Genomic DNA, 20,231 nt, shown 5'->3' with positions numbered 1-20,231 from the left:
TTAGTGAATGTAGGCTACAATATGCATCCCCTTCAAAAAAAGAGGAAAAAAGATAAGCTTACACAAATGGAATCAGTAACAACTCTACCAGTGTCTCATTTCATAACTTTGCCAATTATGTATCCATAGTTTTGTCAAATTTCTATGAACTCAAAACAGGCTTATTTCAAAAAAGCTAAAAAGCTGATTGACTACAATAAAATAGGACGGGAACATGCCTTTGCAATTACATTGATACATTTGGTGGTAATGGTAAGGTACAAGGTGTAATTTCCCTGTATATCCTGCTGATGAGCTCAACGAGAAGTCCCTGTTAACAAGCTCTTAGTCGTCTACGAGCGTTTTCAAGTACTACTTAAGTCAGGGTGCTTTCGGGAAATGCTTTGAAATTTTAAGATGATTCATAGGAGAGATTCTAGGAACTACTAGGCTTACGATGCTTTTGGGAAACCCGGCACTGGCCTGTGTGTTTGTATGGCCTGTGTGTGTGTGTGTGCGTGAGATGATGATGATGATGATGCATCCTTTTCTCCCTTGCACTGGCTCGGTACTGTTGCTCTTCTTTCCCACCCCTGCACGCATCCCACGCAACTCTCTCCCACTCAACTGTGCCCCAAAGACCTTGGAGCATGTGCGATTGTGAGATGCACACCCCCTCTTCACACACTCATTTATATACTCACACTCAATATACAGCACACAGACTCACAGGCACCCACGCACATACTTTTTACAGACATTTACACACATCCACAGAAGAGACATATACACACAACTAACATCACAATTCATTCAGACCTTAAGGGTTTACTAGAGAAAGAGCTCTTTTTTCCCCTCTGTGCCATCTTTTTCCCCCTCTCCGAGTAACTCCAGGAGCTTTTTGCATAAGCCATAAATGTGTATACTAATTGTTTGTTTAGGGAATGGTTTGCTTGGGTTCCACCAAGTCGCCCCCAGGATTGCCTTCTGTCTTAAACCAACACTTGATCCCTTTGGGGCCCCTGAGCGAGGTCTTGTTCATTAACTGGAGTTGTGAGATTGAGATGTACTCATACCATAATAGCACAACTCCCCCTTCTTCCCCTGCAGTGGGAGAAATACAGTTTGTGTTCTGCTTTATTTTCTCACTCACGTTGCTCTTTTTGTTCTCTCAAAAATGGCTGAGACTGGACTGAGAGTGGACGTTTTCTGCTAGTGTGACGTTGTTTAAAAATGCCTGTAACATCCCCTCAGAAATGCACACTCACTCTGACGTCACTGAACTGCACCCCTTTGGCAGTTAAACTAGGGTACAAGGGAGCAGGACACAGTGGCAAGCTAGCTAGTGTTTAAAGGAGTGTAACTGAGACAGAGTGGTGATATCAGCCTTGAGTGAGAACAAGGGTTTAACCTTGTCCTTGGAAAAGACGTCCTGATCGAGGAGAATACTGCCCCTGGCCGTATCTGAAGATGTGGCATAACCGTCTAAATGTTGATAGAGCTGAAAGATGATTTCACCTTTTCTTGAGGCACTGTATGGCTTTTTCAGGCAGATCGCAAGACACCCAGTCATCGATTCCAAAGTCCTCATGAATGACACTTTAAGCAGTTTAGAATTAGTTTGACACTGTTTGGATGGGTACGATTTCTCAAATATTATGTGACCATAGGTTCTGTGTGGGGTTGCCAGACAGATTTTCTTAGTATTGCCTGAAGGAGTTGGAAAAAAATCATATACACTCAAGATATAGTGTTGATAAACCAGAACTTTATCCCTAAACAGTGCTAACAATGTCCAGTTTAACGCTAAATTACTCTAAATATCTAAATACATTTTTTTCACAGTGTTTAAATGAATACACAGAAAAGGACCATTTAGGCAAATTTAGACCATTGAACAATCTAGCCTCTGTCAATCCAGCCCAACCATAATAGTTATTATTCATAATATTATTCGTAATTTTTCATAATAATAACGTCAATGTAAAAACATTCACGGTATCAGGCTTTCCCATCCCAAATGGTTTGCAGTCTCTTCTGCCATCACTGTCATTTGGGAGTCTTCTTGTTTGTCCTTGGTCTTGTTGTGGTCTTGTTGTATTTTCAGAAAGTAATATAAAAATTGCATTACCACTTCCTCTCTATTGTCTGTCGGAGTATTCCTCTTTGCATAGGGAAGATGAAGGAATTGATGTGGCAAATCAGCTGGGCTGTTTGCCCATGCTTTGCCACCGGTACCTTGTTGGATTGACAAGGGCTTGAAGACTATGGACAGGGTTTAATAGCCTAGGCATTAAAAGCAAAAAGGAGTCATGTCCTTCAAACAATAAATTATGAACGTGTATATTTCTTTATGTCGAGATACCTTTAACAAAAAACAAATACTGTATATTACACTGATGAATAGGGAAAATGGGTTGTCAAATCTTTTAAACCACATAACAATTTGAACATTACACAATGTTGTTTCTGTTAAAAACATGATATTATTGTGTAGAACCATCTCATTTGAAAACAGTGTTCACCTTATCCAATGTTTTCATTTAAAATCAGTGTAAAGCAATGAAGTTCACAACAGAGGATATCACTTGGGTTCTCTGGCAAACGTTCCTGCCACCACTTCCTTGATAAATGGATTCCCATCAGCTTTTTTTTCAAAAACATTGAAATAATCACGGTTAGATATCACCATCTAGAGTCTAGATTTTAGACCATGAGCTGTGTCTTCGTGTTTTGCTTTGAAATGTGGCCACCATGGGCATGTCAGGATGTTTATTCCCACCATGAGCATGTCAGGTATTGATCACGCTCAAGATCTCAGTGATTCCTTTGTTCTGATTCCTTAAACTAATGAATGCTTCTAAATGTTGCTTAATCTTACAAAATGAATTTGTATAGTGTAGTCCTGTTGTAGTTTCATATTGTGGTGACTGACAGTTTGGTATAGATACGACAGCTAGAAGTGGTCAAATCAGGCCTATTGCTAAATCCTGAAACCATGCTATTAAAAGAGCTTCTCGTAGTTGCCTGTCCTTCACCATCTCTCCTCATAAACAGAGTAGGGGTGTGGTTTTACCAAAATAGAGATCTGGCAACCCTACCTCAGTGGTGACCCTGTTCTGTCATTTGACTCAGCAAAAGTCCTGTGTCAAAAAACAGAACAGGTCATTGGACAGAATGACACAGCCATTGAGATGACAGTCGAAATTGAAGCCACTGTTTTATTACATTAAGTGTCCTGAATTCCGCTGTCTAGCCTGACTGATAGAAATGGAATTCATTGGCAAAGAAAATAAAGCAGAACAGCAAAAAACCCTGAGTTTGGTCTGTTTCTCCCCCTCACCTGTTTGTCTTCTGTCTGATCAGCTGTCCAGCATGTATGGATGGGTTTGTATTCTTCCCCCTTTTAAGAGACTGGTTCGTAATTTAACTTGCTCTGCTGATGATTTACTATTGTGCTTTTTTTCTATTTTCCCTCCCCAACAATGCTGCCTAATAGGGATCTCATGTGAGTGTTTGCTTTGTAGTGGGGAAAGCTATTTAATGTTGCACGCAGCTGGTGCCCTGTGAGAAGGGACATGGTTGGGGCAGTAAGCCCTCACAGCCATACAGTTTCTGTTTGGGTTTCACTTTAAAAATCAATCAGTACAGTAGCGACTGTGACCTCACTGTACCCGGCTTGACTTTCAGCAACATGGCTTCCTTCTGATTGATTGCTTGTTTGATCCAAACAGTGGGCACTAAAGGATGTGGTATGAAAAACGATCACTGTCACTGATAGTTTTTGACAAATTGTTCATTATTTTTTGTAATGTTGTCCACATTGGTTTGATTTATTGAATAACAGAGTAACATTACATTTTTTCTATTTGTTCGACTCCAGTTATCCCAGTTTTAAGATCTGATTTTTCTCATGCCTCACCCTTTACCCTCTGTGATACAGATTCTGGGGATCCCAATATGGGAGACCTGAAAACCATCCCTCCTTCCAGGATTGGGTCATGGTTTGGGATTAAAAGCAACTGAAAATGCAATTAGAGAAATCATTTAATATTCACTGATGTTTTTGTCCTTTGATAATGATAGTACTTTCTTACTATATCTGATGTTAAAGGACAGCCACACTGTTACAAGAAAGTTGCAGCCCAAATGGAAAAAGTAACTGCCCTTCGTTGCTGACAGCTAAAAAAAAAAACATGTAAATAAATACTTAATTTGGACACCTTTCAGCATTCTAAATCTCCAATAGGTTCTTTCCATTTTTTGCCCATCACTTAGGAAAAGCAAAGTAAGAGCTGGGGCTATTGCAGCCTGGTTGCTACCCCAGCTGGGGGCTGAAGCCATTCTTTCTTTTAACAGTGAAACGCTAAAATGTGATGGCTGAAATAAGGAGGCGAAAGCTTTGTTGCTTGTCATTCCATCTCTGGCGTGGTTAGTGGCGCTTGGGTTCTCTCCAGTGTGCACAACCAAGCGGCATCCTTGGGCATCCTCGTGTTTACTCAGCCTGTTGTCATATTAACAGCCCTCTCTCTCCACAAAGCGTGTGTGAATAGTGGATCTGCACGAGGCCTGTGCCGCCGGGTGCATCCTTTTTTTTTTTTTTTACCAAACGGCGTGACTCACAGCACATTAAAATACAAGGGCTCCCCACTCCACTGAGGGGAGGCGGAGAGGACAGGCAGTGATTGTGGGAGCGGGCAACACTGTAAATGCTTGGCTCTCAACATGCATTGGCATGAAGGTGCTGGGAGAGATTGTCCCAACAAGCTATCTTTATTCTCTTCCTCTGGTTTAAAAACTTCTTTCCTTTGAAGTGTGCAAAATGATCCCCAGTCAACAGAGAAAGCCATTATATGCCAGCTGAATCACTAAGTAATTAGGACATTTTGGCAGAATTGATGGAATTTAATTTGTGTAGCCCATTAGGGCTTCATAATTAACCTGCTGTAGAACTGATTGCATATACTTCACAAGACAGCCACATTGTTGCACAGTCAAATATAATTGTAATTTTGTTTTTCAGCAATAATTTAAAGTACTTTTTAAAGTAATTTTATAATTTGCAATTTTTGGGGCAAATTTGAAATTGCTTAAAAGGGAATGGAATCTCTGAATCCTTATTATGACTGAGCAGTGGATGAGAACACTATTTGCAGGACAATTTGTTGAGAGGCGTGCACATATTTAATGGGAACTACCCAGGAGTGATTGGTGTTTTTGGGTGGGGATGGGGGCATGGGTGATTGTAATGTCCCAATGTTCTTTATGCAGAGGTTAACCCTGAAATCTATCAAAAAATATTGCTGCAGATTCACTTATGAAGTCTCAGGGTCTTACAGTCAGAATTTGCTAGTCCTGCATGCAGCTTACCCAAGTCTGTGGTCTTTCTATTCATTATTCATTTAAAGCTTAATAATGATGAGCCTATGTCAGCGCTATCTTTCACTGATGTGTGGTTTGTGTCTCGGTTCAGGACCCTCCTTCTCAAAAGATAAACATCTGGGCTCAGACTCATCATGACAGAATAGTAATGTAGGATTATCCTCGCTCCTTCCTTATCCGCTGAATGACATCGGCTACGGGGCCAGATGTCTGGTCATTTCCTCTGTCCTTCGTGCCTCCTCTTATCTTTCCCTGTACATCCCACAGAAAGACAGTGGCTTAATACAGATCCAGTAGGCCAGTCTACATAAATCCTTTTGAAAACATCTTTATTTTTTTGTACAAAGGACAAACGTAGGTACATACAGTTTAATGAATGCAGTGGAGTAAGAATCATTTTTAAAAGTAGTGATAATTAAATACTAAAGAACAAACCACTCCAACTCAGATACTACTCCGTAAAGTCTGACCAGCTTTATTTCAATTAATCTTTTGTCGTTCTCAAAAAAATGTCCTCACTGAGCTCCCGTTGTGCTTGCGTGCGATGTGATGTGCTCTGCGCTGCGGTGCGGATGCTGGACTCAAAAGGAGAAGAGCCGAGAGCCGCACTGTCAGCAGGTCTTCTTCCCCGGTGGGAGCTGGACCATCCCACTGAGAACACCCAGCGCAGCGGCAGCAGTTACTCTCTCTCTCCCCCCCTTAAATTACGGGTCGACTGGCAAGTGGAGGGGTCGTTTAATAGCACTCAAGCTAATGAGTCTCCGAATAAATTGGTGAAACGAGAGCCGGACACTGATTGATTGAATGTGCACAAAATGTGCTTTGGCGGGGGGGGGGGGGGGGCACGCACAGGGGCTCGTTGCCGGGGGGCTGGTGGTGCGGTTCTCTGGCAATCTCACAGGCGCCTTATTTATCTGAGGCAAATCTGAGGCACTGACCACATTTACAAATATCTCTATTCATAAGCTTAGTCATTTGTGTGGTGAGATAGGATCGGCATCATATTTTTTCAGGCTGTGTTATTTATTATTTATTTTTTCTCTTGATATTACGGAAGTGAGTCATTCTCAGTGAGAGCACCTAATCTTTGTGCCAAGCACCACTGAGCAATAGGCTGTTCACAGAATCGAAGTGTTGTCTCGGCCACATTGCCGAGTGACCTGTGAGCTCTGAAGGACAAAAGAAGGAGGTGACCAAAACTACCATCTTATCCCTTATACAACCCAGACAGTAGTTGGTTTAATACACTTTTCAGTAATGGCTTTCCACTTTAGCCGTGTTAGTCTACGTTACATCTGAGTTGACCTTTCCACACGAAGCTTCCTGCAGCTGGCCAGATGAGATAGCACTGTGTGTAATGCACGGAAACTTCTCCATGTCGCAATAGGTCAGCCGGGTGCCTGTAGAAGGTGAAACTGCTGTATGTGCAGGCAATGGAAGGAAGGCAATTGACCCAAATCACTGGGACTTTTGGCTAAAGGTCAGATTTTCTCCCACCTGACAAGCAAATTACAAATCTGTCAAAAGTTCAGGTTTGAGCTTGTTTTTGCTTTTCTTTTCTTTTTAAAGATTCTGTTATCAAGGAGCATATTTTATGTCATTCATTTTGAAATATATATATATATATATATATATATATATATATATATACTATATACAGTTTATACTGTATACTATACTTTATACAGTATCTATATATATATGTGTGTGTGAGTGTGTAGAGGCAACGTTTTCAAAAATCTATCCATTAACCAAAATGGTACTACATGGACATGCAAAGCAGCTATAAAAAAACAAAAAAACAAATGGATGTTTCATAACCATAAACATTTCATGACCATCAATAATGTATATGCACACCATGCTAGAAAGCATCAGCACAAAAGACCCACCCCGGGGATTGTAGCACTTCATCTCTCCCTTGACCATTGCCTCAGAGTGCTATTTCCATGTTTGCATGCAATATCCCATCTATTTGGCTCTGTCAGCACCTCTTGTTTACACTGTTTGATTAACCCAACAGCACTTGAAATGCTCGCGAGCAGATTGCAGGGGTCAGACCTCACTGGATTGCCTGATACTCCTTCCTCACACCCTCGCTGCAGCCGGCCAATCCCTCATGTCCTGGAGAAAGCATACACTCAGTGAAATTGGCAGATGGTGTACAGTGGAGAAGCCCCAGTCCAGGTCCGGTGAGGATATGCTGTAAGCTCTGAAGTTATACTCGACGGTTGAGCTGAGCTCATTTTATTGTCTATCAGCGTATGCATTGCAATTTAAAATAAGCTGAGCCAAAGATCAGACAATGGAGAAAAATGAAGAATAAGGTTAAAACACAAATCAGCTATGTGTGTGAGCAATGCAAAGTCATGTGTTGTCTTAGTTATAAGACATCTAAAGCCCTTTTAACCTCTGCACTGTGTGTCTCTGGACAATATCTCAGACATTTTTTTGTCCTAAATATCAAATACCACTCCCCTTTTTAAAAACACAGTCCAAATCATTATTATCACAATAACTCCCACAAGTCTGTTAAGAGGTTCAACATTTGCAGTGATAAGATGACTTGTAATGTTGTGCGTCGTTCATGGTTATTACTGAGTGCTCCTCCAAGCAGAGAATAACAAATGCAGAATAAAATTGTATATGGTTTATTTTGTTGGAAGGGCACAGACATTCATAAGTGACTTAAAACAAATGTTTTCTATTTATTTCATCATTTTATAAATAGTATAAAACATCCTGTGAGTGTATCTCCATATTCCCTGTCTGTGTCTGGGACCTAACCACCGACTTATATCAAGCATACAGGAAGATAGATGGCTGTTTAGTGAATAACCTGAAAACAGAGGCGTCTGCCAGCTCCGTCTAACGCTATGCCAGCCGACAGTCTGTTCTGGAGCTTTCAGAGGCTGCAGGTCGGTCTTGATGGCCCTATTAGACTTAATGCCCCAGGGAGAGGTCACTCTTGTGGGCATGGAAGGTGGTGGGGGTAGCCAGGCCTATCATCCAGACAGCTTAATGCATCCTGATGTGTCCTCAACTTAAAAAATATATATATATATATTTTGCTGACGCTTGTTTGTTGACATTATGCAGTGATCCTGTGGTGCCGTAACAGCCGTCGGCATAACAACGGTTAGCATTCGGGATTTGGCACCGTTTTTGCCAGCTGCTACAGCTGTGTTTTTTTTTGTTTCACAGTTACATAAATCGTTAAAATAGACGAACAGCATATTATTATCTTGTTGTAATCCCCTCTCATCACCCTTCTCTAAAATATTTGTTTACCTAAAACACCTCTGGTAAAAACACAGGAGACACCTGTTACGATATCCCTATACAGTATCCCCATACGTACCTCACTAATCATCTCCTGTGTCTGGTTTGTCTCAACCCATCACTGACATAGCTCGTATCGTGTGACTCTCGAGAAGAGAGAGAGACAAAAAGAGAAAAACGTAGGGGGAAGTGGAGGGGCTACTTAGCCGATAAGAGTGCCACTCCTTCAGGGCGGTAATTACTGGAGCTCAGGAGGAGCTCCCCCTGCAATCGAGACGGTTCCACTGAGTGGGCCCCAAATGAACGGCGCTGATGAAAAGAACCGATTGACTGGAACGTATGATCCACCAGATAATTAGCTCATAGCGGCCGAGTTGCAGTGTGGAGCCGGTGCCAAGGGCACCCGAGCAAGGGGCCCACAGATGTGCATCTGATCTCTGCTCTCAGGACCGGAGGCCGAGGGAGGGGGTGGTGGGTCATCTGGAGGAAGGACAGTGGGGACGGGGCCGGGGGGGGGGAGGCTGGGGGAGGGGATGGGGGGTGTAGGAGGGGAATGGCCTCGTCATAGTCAACGGGGCTGCATGTTGTCGGTGTTGGCTAGAGGAGAATGATGTTTTAGATTGATGCATTTGGAAGCACAGACTGTGTGATTGATTGATCTGGTAGGTTGCTTTGACACATTCAAAAAGTACATGCATGACTGACAGGTCAAAAACTGCAGCCTCCATATACAATTAAAAATGCTGAGGATAAAAAGACAATAAAGCTCACAGGGCTTATTACAGTGGTGCTCCTCAGTGAGAGCAGAAATGTTATTCATTCTCTGTTTTCCTTCCTTCCTTCCTATTTTTACCGTGTCCTTCCCTGTTTATCTGTCTCCCCCTCTCTCTCCTTTAGTGTGTGAATACATCAGGTCTATAATATGAAGATTTCCAGAGATCATACAGTTGTCAAGATTCATAGTACCACTGTTATTAACCCTAAGAATATTGATCTGGTCCCTAGAATGGTGGACTGCAAAGGCACTAGTAATATTACCCATGTCCCTTGTTGTGAGCTTCAAGTAACACACCACTCAAGGACAAGGTCAACACACCGCTCAAGGACAAGGTCATATGGCTTCGGTGGTATATTTGTCAGTGTAGTGACTCTTCATATTACACAACTCTTACAGTGTACCTTTATGACCCCCTCATGACCATCTCCAATTCTGCTGCACATTGACCTAGAGACACAATACAACCATACATAACTCCTAGTCCTTTAAATAGTGACATAATGCAATTCAAAGAAGAGATTATTCACACCAAGACGTATTTGTGCATAGCAGCCCTCATTAACACTGGGCAAAGTTGCCCCTAGTGTCCCAGTGAGGCGAGGGAGAGGGCCTGTGTAGTCCTGTAGGGTTGACACTGAAGCCAAACGTCAGTCTCGCAGTGTCTCCTCGCTCTCCATGCCGGTGGACGCTTTGTCAGGCATGTCCTATGCGGAGGCCATTACATTACCCGCATGCTTTTTGTTATTCTTGCTGTTTTTTTTCTCTTTCAGTGCTTTTCTCTTGCTCTCTTTTCTGCATGTCTAATGGAGTGTGTCCTCCACAATCTCTCTTTTTTAGAGAGTTTTTTTCATGAAAGATAAAGGCTTTCTCCTCGGGAGGCTCCACATGATGGCTGAGGGAAAGCATTTGACAAATGAGGACTGGCAGATTCTGCCTGCTGATTGGGGAAAAGAAAATAAACACATGGGTCTGCGTGTGTGTGTGTGTGTGTGTGTGTGTGTGTGTGTGTGTTTGTGTGTGTTAGTGTGTGTGTTTGTGTGTGTTAGTGTGTGTGTGTGTGTGTGTGTGTGCACGTGCACGCACATGCACGTGTGCGTGTCTGACTGCCCGCACACATGCATGCATACATACATTCACACTCACTCTCACAGTCACACATCCTCATACACATCGGAGTTTTACTTTGAATTACCTGCCCTAGGTAGGAAACCTGTCTGAGGCCAGGAGGCGAGAAAAAAAGCAGAATTAGTTCTATTCATTCTCTCCTTTTCTCCTGTTTTCTGTTCCTACCCTAGTGCTCTATCTGTCTATCTCTCCGTACCTCACTCTATTTTCATTTCTCACTATCCCATTCTCTTCATCTTTATTCTCGTCTCTATGTCTCTCTCCTTTGAAATTGCCATAGAGAAGGCACCTTGATCTAAGCCTGGGCCCTCTGCCGGTCTGCCACGTCATGAGTGAAATGAATATTGATGTGTGCAGCAACATTCAATTTTTATTGATGTTGCACTTTTGTGCCTCTTCCAGATTGCCCTTGAAGTGCAATTGGACATCGCATATGATCGCCCAATGCTGAGGCTCCACACTACAGCAGATCTTTGAGCGATCTTCGGATTGTGGTCATGTGATAGCATCATGCAATATGTGTTTACACAAGCTGGGTGGGTGGGGCTGGTGGAGGCGGTCGGTTGATAGGGTATCTACATGCCTAAAATGGGACTTGTAATGCTGAGGTTGAACATTGATAGAAGAGTGTTATGTTTATATCCTGTCTTGGGTTCCACAGATGGTATCCATGTGGTAATGTTTAAAGGCAGACGCAGTCAGATAGCCCTGTGTCATTAATGAAGAACTCGTTAAAGAGCTTGTTATTGAATTCTAGTCTGCTGAACTTCCTTTTTTGGCCTAACTTTTGCCGGATCTTGAACTTATAACTAACACATAAGTTATTTACAAATATTAGAGATGTACTTTCTTTGATGAAGTACATTGATGAAGGGTTTAATGTTAACTAATACACCTCCCAAAACAGTGCAGCCCTGTTGAATGAGTGCACAGGCACATGTATGGATGAATGTTGCATGTGAATCAGTGCAGACAGCATTGGTGGGAAGCTTCCAATGGGGAGAACAATTAGACAGAGCTGCTGGAATCTGAGATAGCTCCTTATGGAAACGCACTACTTCATTTAATGAACTAATGCAGTCTATTGATTCTGGCACAGTCCCCAATTGAGTGTACTCAAGATGTTATTCAACAACAGTTTTTAATTTGGCGAGTAAAAAACCTTAGAAAGACAAGACAGCCTCTGAGAAAGAAGTGGGTTAAATCACAAAAAATCAGAGATAGAATGATGGGAATGCCATTTCTGATTGTAACTCGATTTCTGTCTGTAATAGGTGGGAAATAAATTACTGATGACAGATCTTTGTTCACAGTTGTTAATACAAAATTGGTCATCAATGCTACTGTATGCTACTGAAGAAAGATCAAATGATCTTTACATGTTTCAAGCACTGTATTTTTTTCTCTTTTGGGCTTCTTGCTTTCCTGCCATATCTCTCTCTCTCTCTTTCTTCCTCTCTCTCTCTCTCAACTTTCCTGCGCAAGCTCTCTGTAATGTAATTTTCACTAATGGGATTTTACCTTCACTAGCCCAGCGAGTACAGTAATGATTTCTTGTTTTCATGTCTGTGGAACGACTGGTTGTTTATGGACCATCCCTATAAGCAACAAGCAGTTCTGAGCACTCCTGCTTTTAATGCTGCTTTTCAAATCATAGTGTTTGTTCTCATTTCATAAAGTATTACTGTACTTTTTTTCTAGCATTACATTTGCAATATGGATGATTTCTTGAAACTTCCACACCTCATTTTCACTGTGTATCTCTTCTCTTTTTTCTCCACTACTTCTGTAGGTATCACGACCGACAGGAAGTCACCAGTAACTTCCTGGGAGCGATGTGGTTAATTTCTATAACCTTCCTGTCCATCGGCTACGGGGACATGGTGCCTCACACATACTGTGGGAAGGGCGTGTGTCTCATGACAGGAATCATGGTGCGTCCTCCGGCCCCTCTTTTGTCCGCCCGACACAATTCAGGCTCTTAATCAGCGCACGGCCTTTAAGCACAACGCATAAATGTGCCTCATTGTCATGAGCCGCAGCACAATGTGCCAGCAAAGCGTGATGGAGATCAATTTCATAGTTGAACTCCAGTAACATTCTGTTTTGGCACACAAGAACTCACAAACACACACACACACCACACAAGCAGCTACAGTCGACACGCACTTGCACATGCACATGCACATGCACATGCCCATGCATACACACACACACACACACACACACACACACACACACACACACACACACACACACACACACACACACACACACACCAGCACAGCTAATACAAGAACAAAGACACAAATGCATACACACAATCAAGATCTTTTCTATCACCTTTTGCCTTTAGATCAGTTTACAAGAATAATCCTTTGTGTAAAATACAACAGAAGAATTGCTGAATAACTGAATAAATAATTTAGGGATGGTGCCCAGATGAAGCAATAAGGGCTCCTTAAAAACGGGTGGGAGATTGTGGCAATTTTCAACCTATTGGTGATGGGCCTCGTGTAACAAGAACTAATACCATACCCACTCCTCTACCGTCCGCAAATCTAGTGCAGGTTGAAATCCAAGTAATTCAAATTTGACAGTTTCAGTTTACAAATAAAATTTCCACTATAATTCTTCATGGTAGGCTCCAATGGCTTGAACAACACGGCCATTGTTGGAGGCTGCTGTATATATTGGCAAGGTGGTCCAATAGTTGTCTCACTGGACCTAATGTGCAAGAACAATTTAGGCAAACAGTTTTCTTTGTGATGATGTCAACACATTTCTGTTCACTGATTTCTGAATGAAGGACTTCAGTTAGTGATTGGAATGCTTTTACACAAATTACTCTTCTAGACAAACCTGGGAGACATACCTTTACACAAAGGCTTTGATGCATTTATTATCCTCAAACACAATTCTTATTAATGTGCATAAGGCGTTCTGCAGCTTCCTTCTTTGAAATGTAAACGGCATCTTGGTTTTCAACGTCTGGCAGGCACATCTAATCTAATCTGTACACTTTGACAGCATAATATTGACCACTCAGTGACTAAATTGACTGATCATTTAAGTCAACAAAATATGTTACCAAATGGATACATAGGCAATGCAATTACACTCAACACTACACAGACTGTGAATACAATAATCCAGTAGCCTATCATTCTTTGGGCCGTAATATGCAACAAAAAGTGAGAGGGAAAAATAATATTTTTTTCATATTTTACAGCATAGTGCTCACTCGGTTTAGACCACTCATCAACGCATTGTTCTCACATTTCCCTTTCTAATATAAGGTCTCTCGGTATCGTGGCGCTTAAGATTGCGCTTAAAGTGAGAATTAACGCAATTGTTTCTGTCTACAAATGGGATAATGTAGTAAGTAATATTGCTTGAATTAGAGGCACCAACCGCACCAAGTTGTTTATATGTCAAACACAACTGGAGTCGGTGTAATAGGGATAGTGCCCTGGTCAGATGCTCAGTATACATTTCCTGTAAATCGTCTTATAATCAAATTTATATTATTAGCCTATATCCTCAGTATAAACCTAACTGCAAAATGTTGAATACAACCTAATGATTTCGGAGAGATGAGTTGAGGTAGACGATACATTTCCTTCCCTGTCCGTCACTTTTCACCTCCACGCACCTTTCCCTGTTCTGCTTGCTGGTCACCTGGTTTGCCTTGAACTTGGAAGTGCAGAAAGGTACTTAATCATGGTAGAAGTCATCTGATAGTTTCCAAAGTTTCCTAATATTATTTAAATCTTTGCTTGGTTTATTTGCCATTTGGGATTATTCAATTCACTCTAGATATGAAATATTAAGCCTGTGTTTCATTGACATCTTTGCTGCTTCCTGAAATTGATTGATGATTATCGCGAGTCACTCCATTTAAAGAATTGTGAACAATACTTTTCTCTCGCTCTTCTGGCTGTGAGTTTTTCATTATGTTGCGAAAAAAAAGGTTTGAAGACGACCTTGATGTTTTTGGTTTATCAATAGATAAGCGCATATGTGGTGCATTTTTTTCTCCACCGCATAAACACTAACAGGACTTCTCCCCCTGAAAACGTAGGTTTCCCATCCCTAATAACTTCTTCCCTCACCTGCCCACTATATTCTCCATAAATAATTTCCCTAATATCTTATGTAGCTTGCTTTCATTTGTGTTTATAAGGCCCATATGCCTATATGTTATATAATGTGAAGGCCAAAGCAATGGTTATACTTTTGGTGGTTTGAACTGTGCTGGGCTTTTATTGATTCATCACGGCATATTTAATCATTTTACAATGACAATTTAACAGTTTAAATATTTGCATAACATGAACTGATGTCTGTTGGACTTGAACCAAACAAATGATAAGTTGCTTCTCATCACAGCACATGTTAGAATTCCTGTTGATATGACTTAAAAGACATGAATTCAACAGCACACCCACAAATTAATATGTGAATATAATATATATATATATAATCTACATACTGTATGTGTGTGTGTGTGTGTGTGTGTCTGTGTGTGTGTGTGGATATATATATATATTATGGCATGCCGTTCAGGAAATTAACATTTGAATATATATATACAAAAGTCTGAATATATATACAAAACTCTGAATATATATACAAAACTCTGAATATATATACAAAAGTCTGGATATATATATACAAAAGTCTGAATATATATGCAAAACTCTGAATATATATACAGAAGTCTGAATATATATACAAAAGTCTGAATATATATACAAAACTCTGAATATATATATACAAAAGTCTGAATATATATACAAAAGTCTGAATATATATACAAAACTCTGAATATATATACAAAAGTCTGAATATATATACAAAACGAAGTCTGAATATATATATACAAAACAAAGTCTGAATATATATACAAAACTCTGAACTCTGAAGCGCTCAATCCGTCTTTGTCCGCCATATTGTATTGAGCGCTTCCTATTAAATCAATGGTACCAAAATGTTTGTAATTACGTATTTTCTGCTTTATGAAACTCTGTTTTTCTGTAATATTGTTCAATTTTGACATTGATTTCTCACTAGAAATGCAATAATAACACGTTTATTTTACACCGTTTGACTTCACGAAGGATATTTTTAGAGGCAGGTTCCCCATTGACTTGACTGGGGTCTTGTCAAAACCTTCGTAATTCCTTGTTTTCTGCTTCATGAAATACTGTTTTTCTGTTATATGGTAGGGTGACCAGACGTGCTCTTTTTCGGACATGTCCTCTTTTTGAGACCTAAAAAATGCGTTCGGCAGGGATTCCCAAATCGTCCGGGATTTTGCCTCGTCGGGTGCTTCAGAAAATGTTATGTCTGCGAGTATGTAAGGGTAGACAATTTTCTGGAAACACACCCGTGACCAATGGCTAGTTGTAATATGATGAAGTACCAGTGGTGGACAGTAACGAAGTAAATGTAATTCGTTCCTGTACTTAAGTAACATATCTATGTATCTGTACTTTACTTAAGTATTTCTATTTGGTGAGACTTTATACTTTCACTACATTTCAAAGTGAAAATTCATACTTTTTACTCCATTACATTAAGTAAAGCCCCTCGTTCCTTTTTACCAAAGCGAATCAAATAATGAGAGGTCAAAGTGAGTTCACAATCACACCAATCAGGGATTAGCGCTATTTGAAGTCCTTTCGGTTTTGTCAGTTTTGTTCGTTCGTTGTGCGTGAGCTACGTTGAATTCTGCAGCATTTTGAGGCTGTTTTATTTATTTATTTCTGCTCAGGCTCACATTTAAAAATGCTTGCCTTTTATAAGGGCACAAGATGTCGCAAACTTTTATCATGCAGTTCTTGACAAACTCCCTCGGTAAAGGTATCACTACATACTTCTTTACAGTCTTCGGTGCAGACTGGTATGCTCTGTAGTTTTGTGCAATTTATGCAAAGACTAGTTCCTCTAATGACATTTTTTTTCTTCACGTTTGATCTGAGGTCAAGAGTTTTGTTTTTGTACCTAGGGTTGTGTAGGGAATATCACTGCTAACACTAGTCTTCAGCACAAACTAGTATAACTAGGTCAAGTGTTGTTGTTAAGTTGTGTAGGGAATATCACTGCTATTACTAGTATTCAGCACAAACTATTACAACACCACATGCATTCTCTGATTTTGTGGAACTAGTTCCTGTAATGGTATTTATTATTCAAACATAAATCAGGAATTATGAGTTTAAGGGTAACATAGACAGACAGATGTGATATAGTAAAGTAGCTTATGTTTAACTCCACATTGTTTATAACTAAATGTGCAACTAAGTTACAAATAAATGTAAAATTAAATAATTGTTCTCTTGTATTTCATAACCACTTTGTCTTACCTAATGGCAATAGATAGCTTTCAATGTTTTGTGCTTATACACTTTTAAATAGACAAATGTAAGACACTATTTAAAGATTGGCATTAGTATTTTCATCTTATATCAGTTGATTGAGCCCGAGCTTTGATGTGAAAATGATAAAAGGCCATTAAAACCATAATTCATTAAGGTACTTTTACTTTTAATACTTAAGTATATTTGAAGGCAAATACTTTTATACTTCTACTTAAGTGGAAATTCAAAGTGCATACTTCTACTTTTACTGGAGTAATATTTGACACCAGGTATCTATACTTTCACTTAAGTACGTAGTTAGTGTACTTCGTCCACCACTGTGAAGTACCTTATGTTATTTATACCCTTGGAATGGCCAACCTATCTAGGTCATGGTGAGTATTATTTTGTAGAAGGGAAATGGTCAGTAGCAATCTATAACACAATTATATGCTTATCCTACATAAACTATGGAAACTATTAAAAAAAAAACTATTCAATTCAATGAATAATGTCTTATTTTCATTGGTATATGCAATGAGGATTTCTGGGTAATCATTTTTTGTCCAATGTCAAGTCCCTATTTGATCATGTGACGAGAGGATACGATGTAGGCTATCCCATTTAAACGTAAAAATGTCCTTCGTTAAGTCAAACGATGCAACATGAACGTATTATTATTGCATTTTTTTTTCAAAAATCAATGTTTTATTTTAGCCATATAACAGAAAAACAGTATTTCATGAAGCAGAAAACAAGGAATTAGGAAGGTTTTGATGAGACCCCAGTCAAGTCAATGGAAGACTTGCCTCTAAAAATATCCTTCGTGAAGTCAAACGGTGTGAAATAAACGTGTTATTATTGCATTTCTAGTGAGAAATCAATGTCAAAATTGAACAATATAACAGAAAAACAGTATTTCATGAAGCAGAAAATACATAATTACAAACATTTTGGTACCATTGATTTAATAGGAAGTGCTCAATCCAATATGGCGGACAAAGACGGATTGAGCGCTTCAGAGTTCAGAGTTTTGTATATACAGCCGCGGAAAAAATTAAGAGACCACTTCAAAATTATCAGTTTCTCTGGTTTTACTATTTATTGGTATGTGTTAAAGTAAAATGTACATTTTTGTTTTATTCTATAACCTACTGGCAACATTCCTACCAAATTTCAAATAAAAATATTGTCATTTAGATCATTTATTTGCAGAAAAATGACAATTGGTCAAAATAGCAAAAGTTGTGATTTTAAATCAAGGTTATTCCACCAAATATTGATTTCTGAACTCTTCCTAAGTTAAAGCATTAGTATTGTGTAGTTTAAAAATGAATATGAGCTTGTTTTCTTTGCATTATTCGAGATCTGAAGACACTGCATCTTTTTTGCTATTTTGACCAATTGTCATTTTTCTGCAAATAAATAATCTAAATGACAATATTTTTATTTGAAATTTGGTAGGAATGTTGCCAGTAGGTTATAGAATAAAACAAAAATGTACATTTTACTTTAACACATACCAATAAATAGTAAAACCAGAGAAACTGATAATTTTGAAGTGGTCTCTTAATTTTTTCCGCGGCTGTATATTTAGACTTCGTTTTGTATATATATTCAGACTTCGTTTTGTATATATATTCATCGTTTTGTATATATATTAAGACTTTTGTATATATATTCAGACTTTTGTATATACATTCAGAGTTTTGTATATATATTCAGACTTTTGTATATATATATCCAGACTTTTGTATATATATTCAGAGTTTTGTATATATATTCAGACTTTTGTATATATATTCAGACTTTTGTATATATATATTCAAATGTTAATTTCCTGAACGGCATGCCATAATATATATATACAGCCGCGGAAAAAATTAAGAGACCACTTCAAAATTATCAGTTTCTCTGGTTTTACTATTTATTGGTATGTGTTAAAGTAAAATGTACATTTTAGTTTTATTCTATAACCTACTGGCAACATTCCTACCAAATTTCAAATAAAAATATTGTCATTTAGATCATTTATTTGCAGAAAAATGACAATTGGTCAAAATAGCAAAAAAGATGCAGTGTCTTCAGATCTCGAATAATGCAAAGAAAACAAGCTCATATTCATTTTTAAACTACACAATACTAATGCTTACACTTAGGAAGAGTTCAGAAATCAATATTTGGTGGAATAACCTTGATTTAAAATCACAACTTTCATGTGTGTTGGCATGCTCTCCACCAGTCTTTCACATTGCCGTTGGGTGACTTTATACTACTCCTGGCGCAAGAATTCAAGCAGCTCGGCTTCTTTTCATGGCTTGTGACCATCCATCTTCCTCTTGATCACATTTCAGAGTTTTTTTTATGGGATTCAGGTCTCGAAATTGGGCTGGCCATGACAGGGTCCTGATCTGGTGATACTCCATCCACACCTTTACTGGCCTGGCTGTGTGGCATGGAGCATTGCCCTGCTGGAAAAAACACTTCTCAGAGTTGGGGAACATTGTCAGAGCAAAAGGAAGCAAGTTTTTCTTCCGGGACAACGTTGTACTTTGCCTGGCTGAGGTTTGTAAAAGACCATAAGGGTTGAAAAAGCGGACTGGAGGTTCTTCTAAGTTCGTCTTCTCTGATGAGTCCGATTTCACAGTAGGTGCAAGACTCTCTGGCTTGTAGGCCTCTCCAGGTCTCCGTCTAACCATCAGACGACCATGTGTTGGGCAAAGCTGAAAATTGGACTCATCAGAGAAGACGAACTAGAAGACCCTCCAGTCCGCTTTTTTCAATCCTTATGGTCTTTTACAAACCTCTGCCAGGCAAAGTACAATGTTGTCCCGGAAGAAAAACTTGCTTCCTTTAGCTCTGACAATGTTCCCCAACTCTGAGAAATGTTTTTTCCAGCAGGGCAATGCTCCATGCCACACAGCCAGGCCAGTAAAGGTGTGGATGGAGTACCACCAGATCAGGACCCTGTCATGGCCAGCCCAATTTCGAGACCTGAATCCCATAAAAAAACCTCTGAAATGTGATCAAGAGGAAGATGGATGGTCACAAGCCATGAAAAGAAGCCGAGCTGCTTGAATTCTTGCGCCAGGAGTAGCATAAAGTCACCCAACGGCAATGTGAAAGACTGGTGGAGAGCATGCCAAGACACATGAAAGTTGTGATTTTAAATCAAGGTTATTCCACCAAATATTGATTTCTGAACTCTTCCTAAGTGTAAGCATTAGTATTGTGTAGTTTAAAAATGAATATGAGCTTGTTTTCTTTGCATTATTCGAGATCTGAAGACACTGCATCTTTTTTGCTATTTTGACCAATTG

The 20,231-nt window shown here is 39.6% G+C and overlaps 1 protein-coding gene across 1 annotated transcript in view; it reads left to right on the top strand.

Annotated features, from left to right (window-relative positions):
• LOC308382945 (small conductance calcium-activated potassium channel protein 2-like) overlaps window positions 1-20,231 on the top strand; it is a gene marked incomplete at both ends in the record, with an annotated part of 51,798 nt that overhangs the window by 25,585 nt on the left and 5,982 nt on the right. The window contains one exon of the mRNA XM_080860497.1: window positions 12,339-12,480. Coding sequence (XP_080716623.1) covers window positions 12,339-12,480 — 142 coding nt within the window. The remainder of the gene's footprint in view (window positions 1-12,338; window positions 12,481-20,231) is intronic.

This window comes from Sprattus sprattus (genome assembly GCF_963457725.1).
Source record: "Sprattus sprattus genome assembly, chromosome: 2".
Lineage (NCBI taxonomy): Eukaryota > Metazoa > Chordata > Actinopteri > Clupeiformes > Clupeidae > Sprattus > Sprattus sprattus.
The sequence above is the reverse complement of the archived record's forward strand: the minus strand, read 5'-3'. Positions and strand labels throughout refer to the sequence as shown.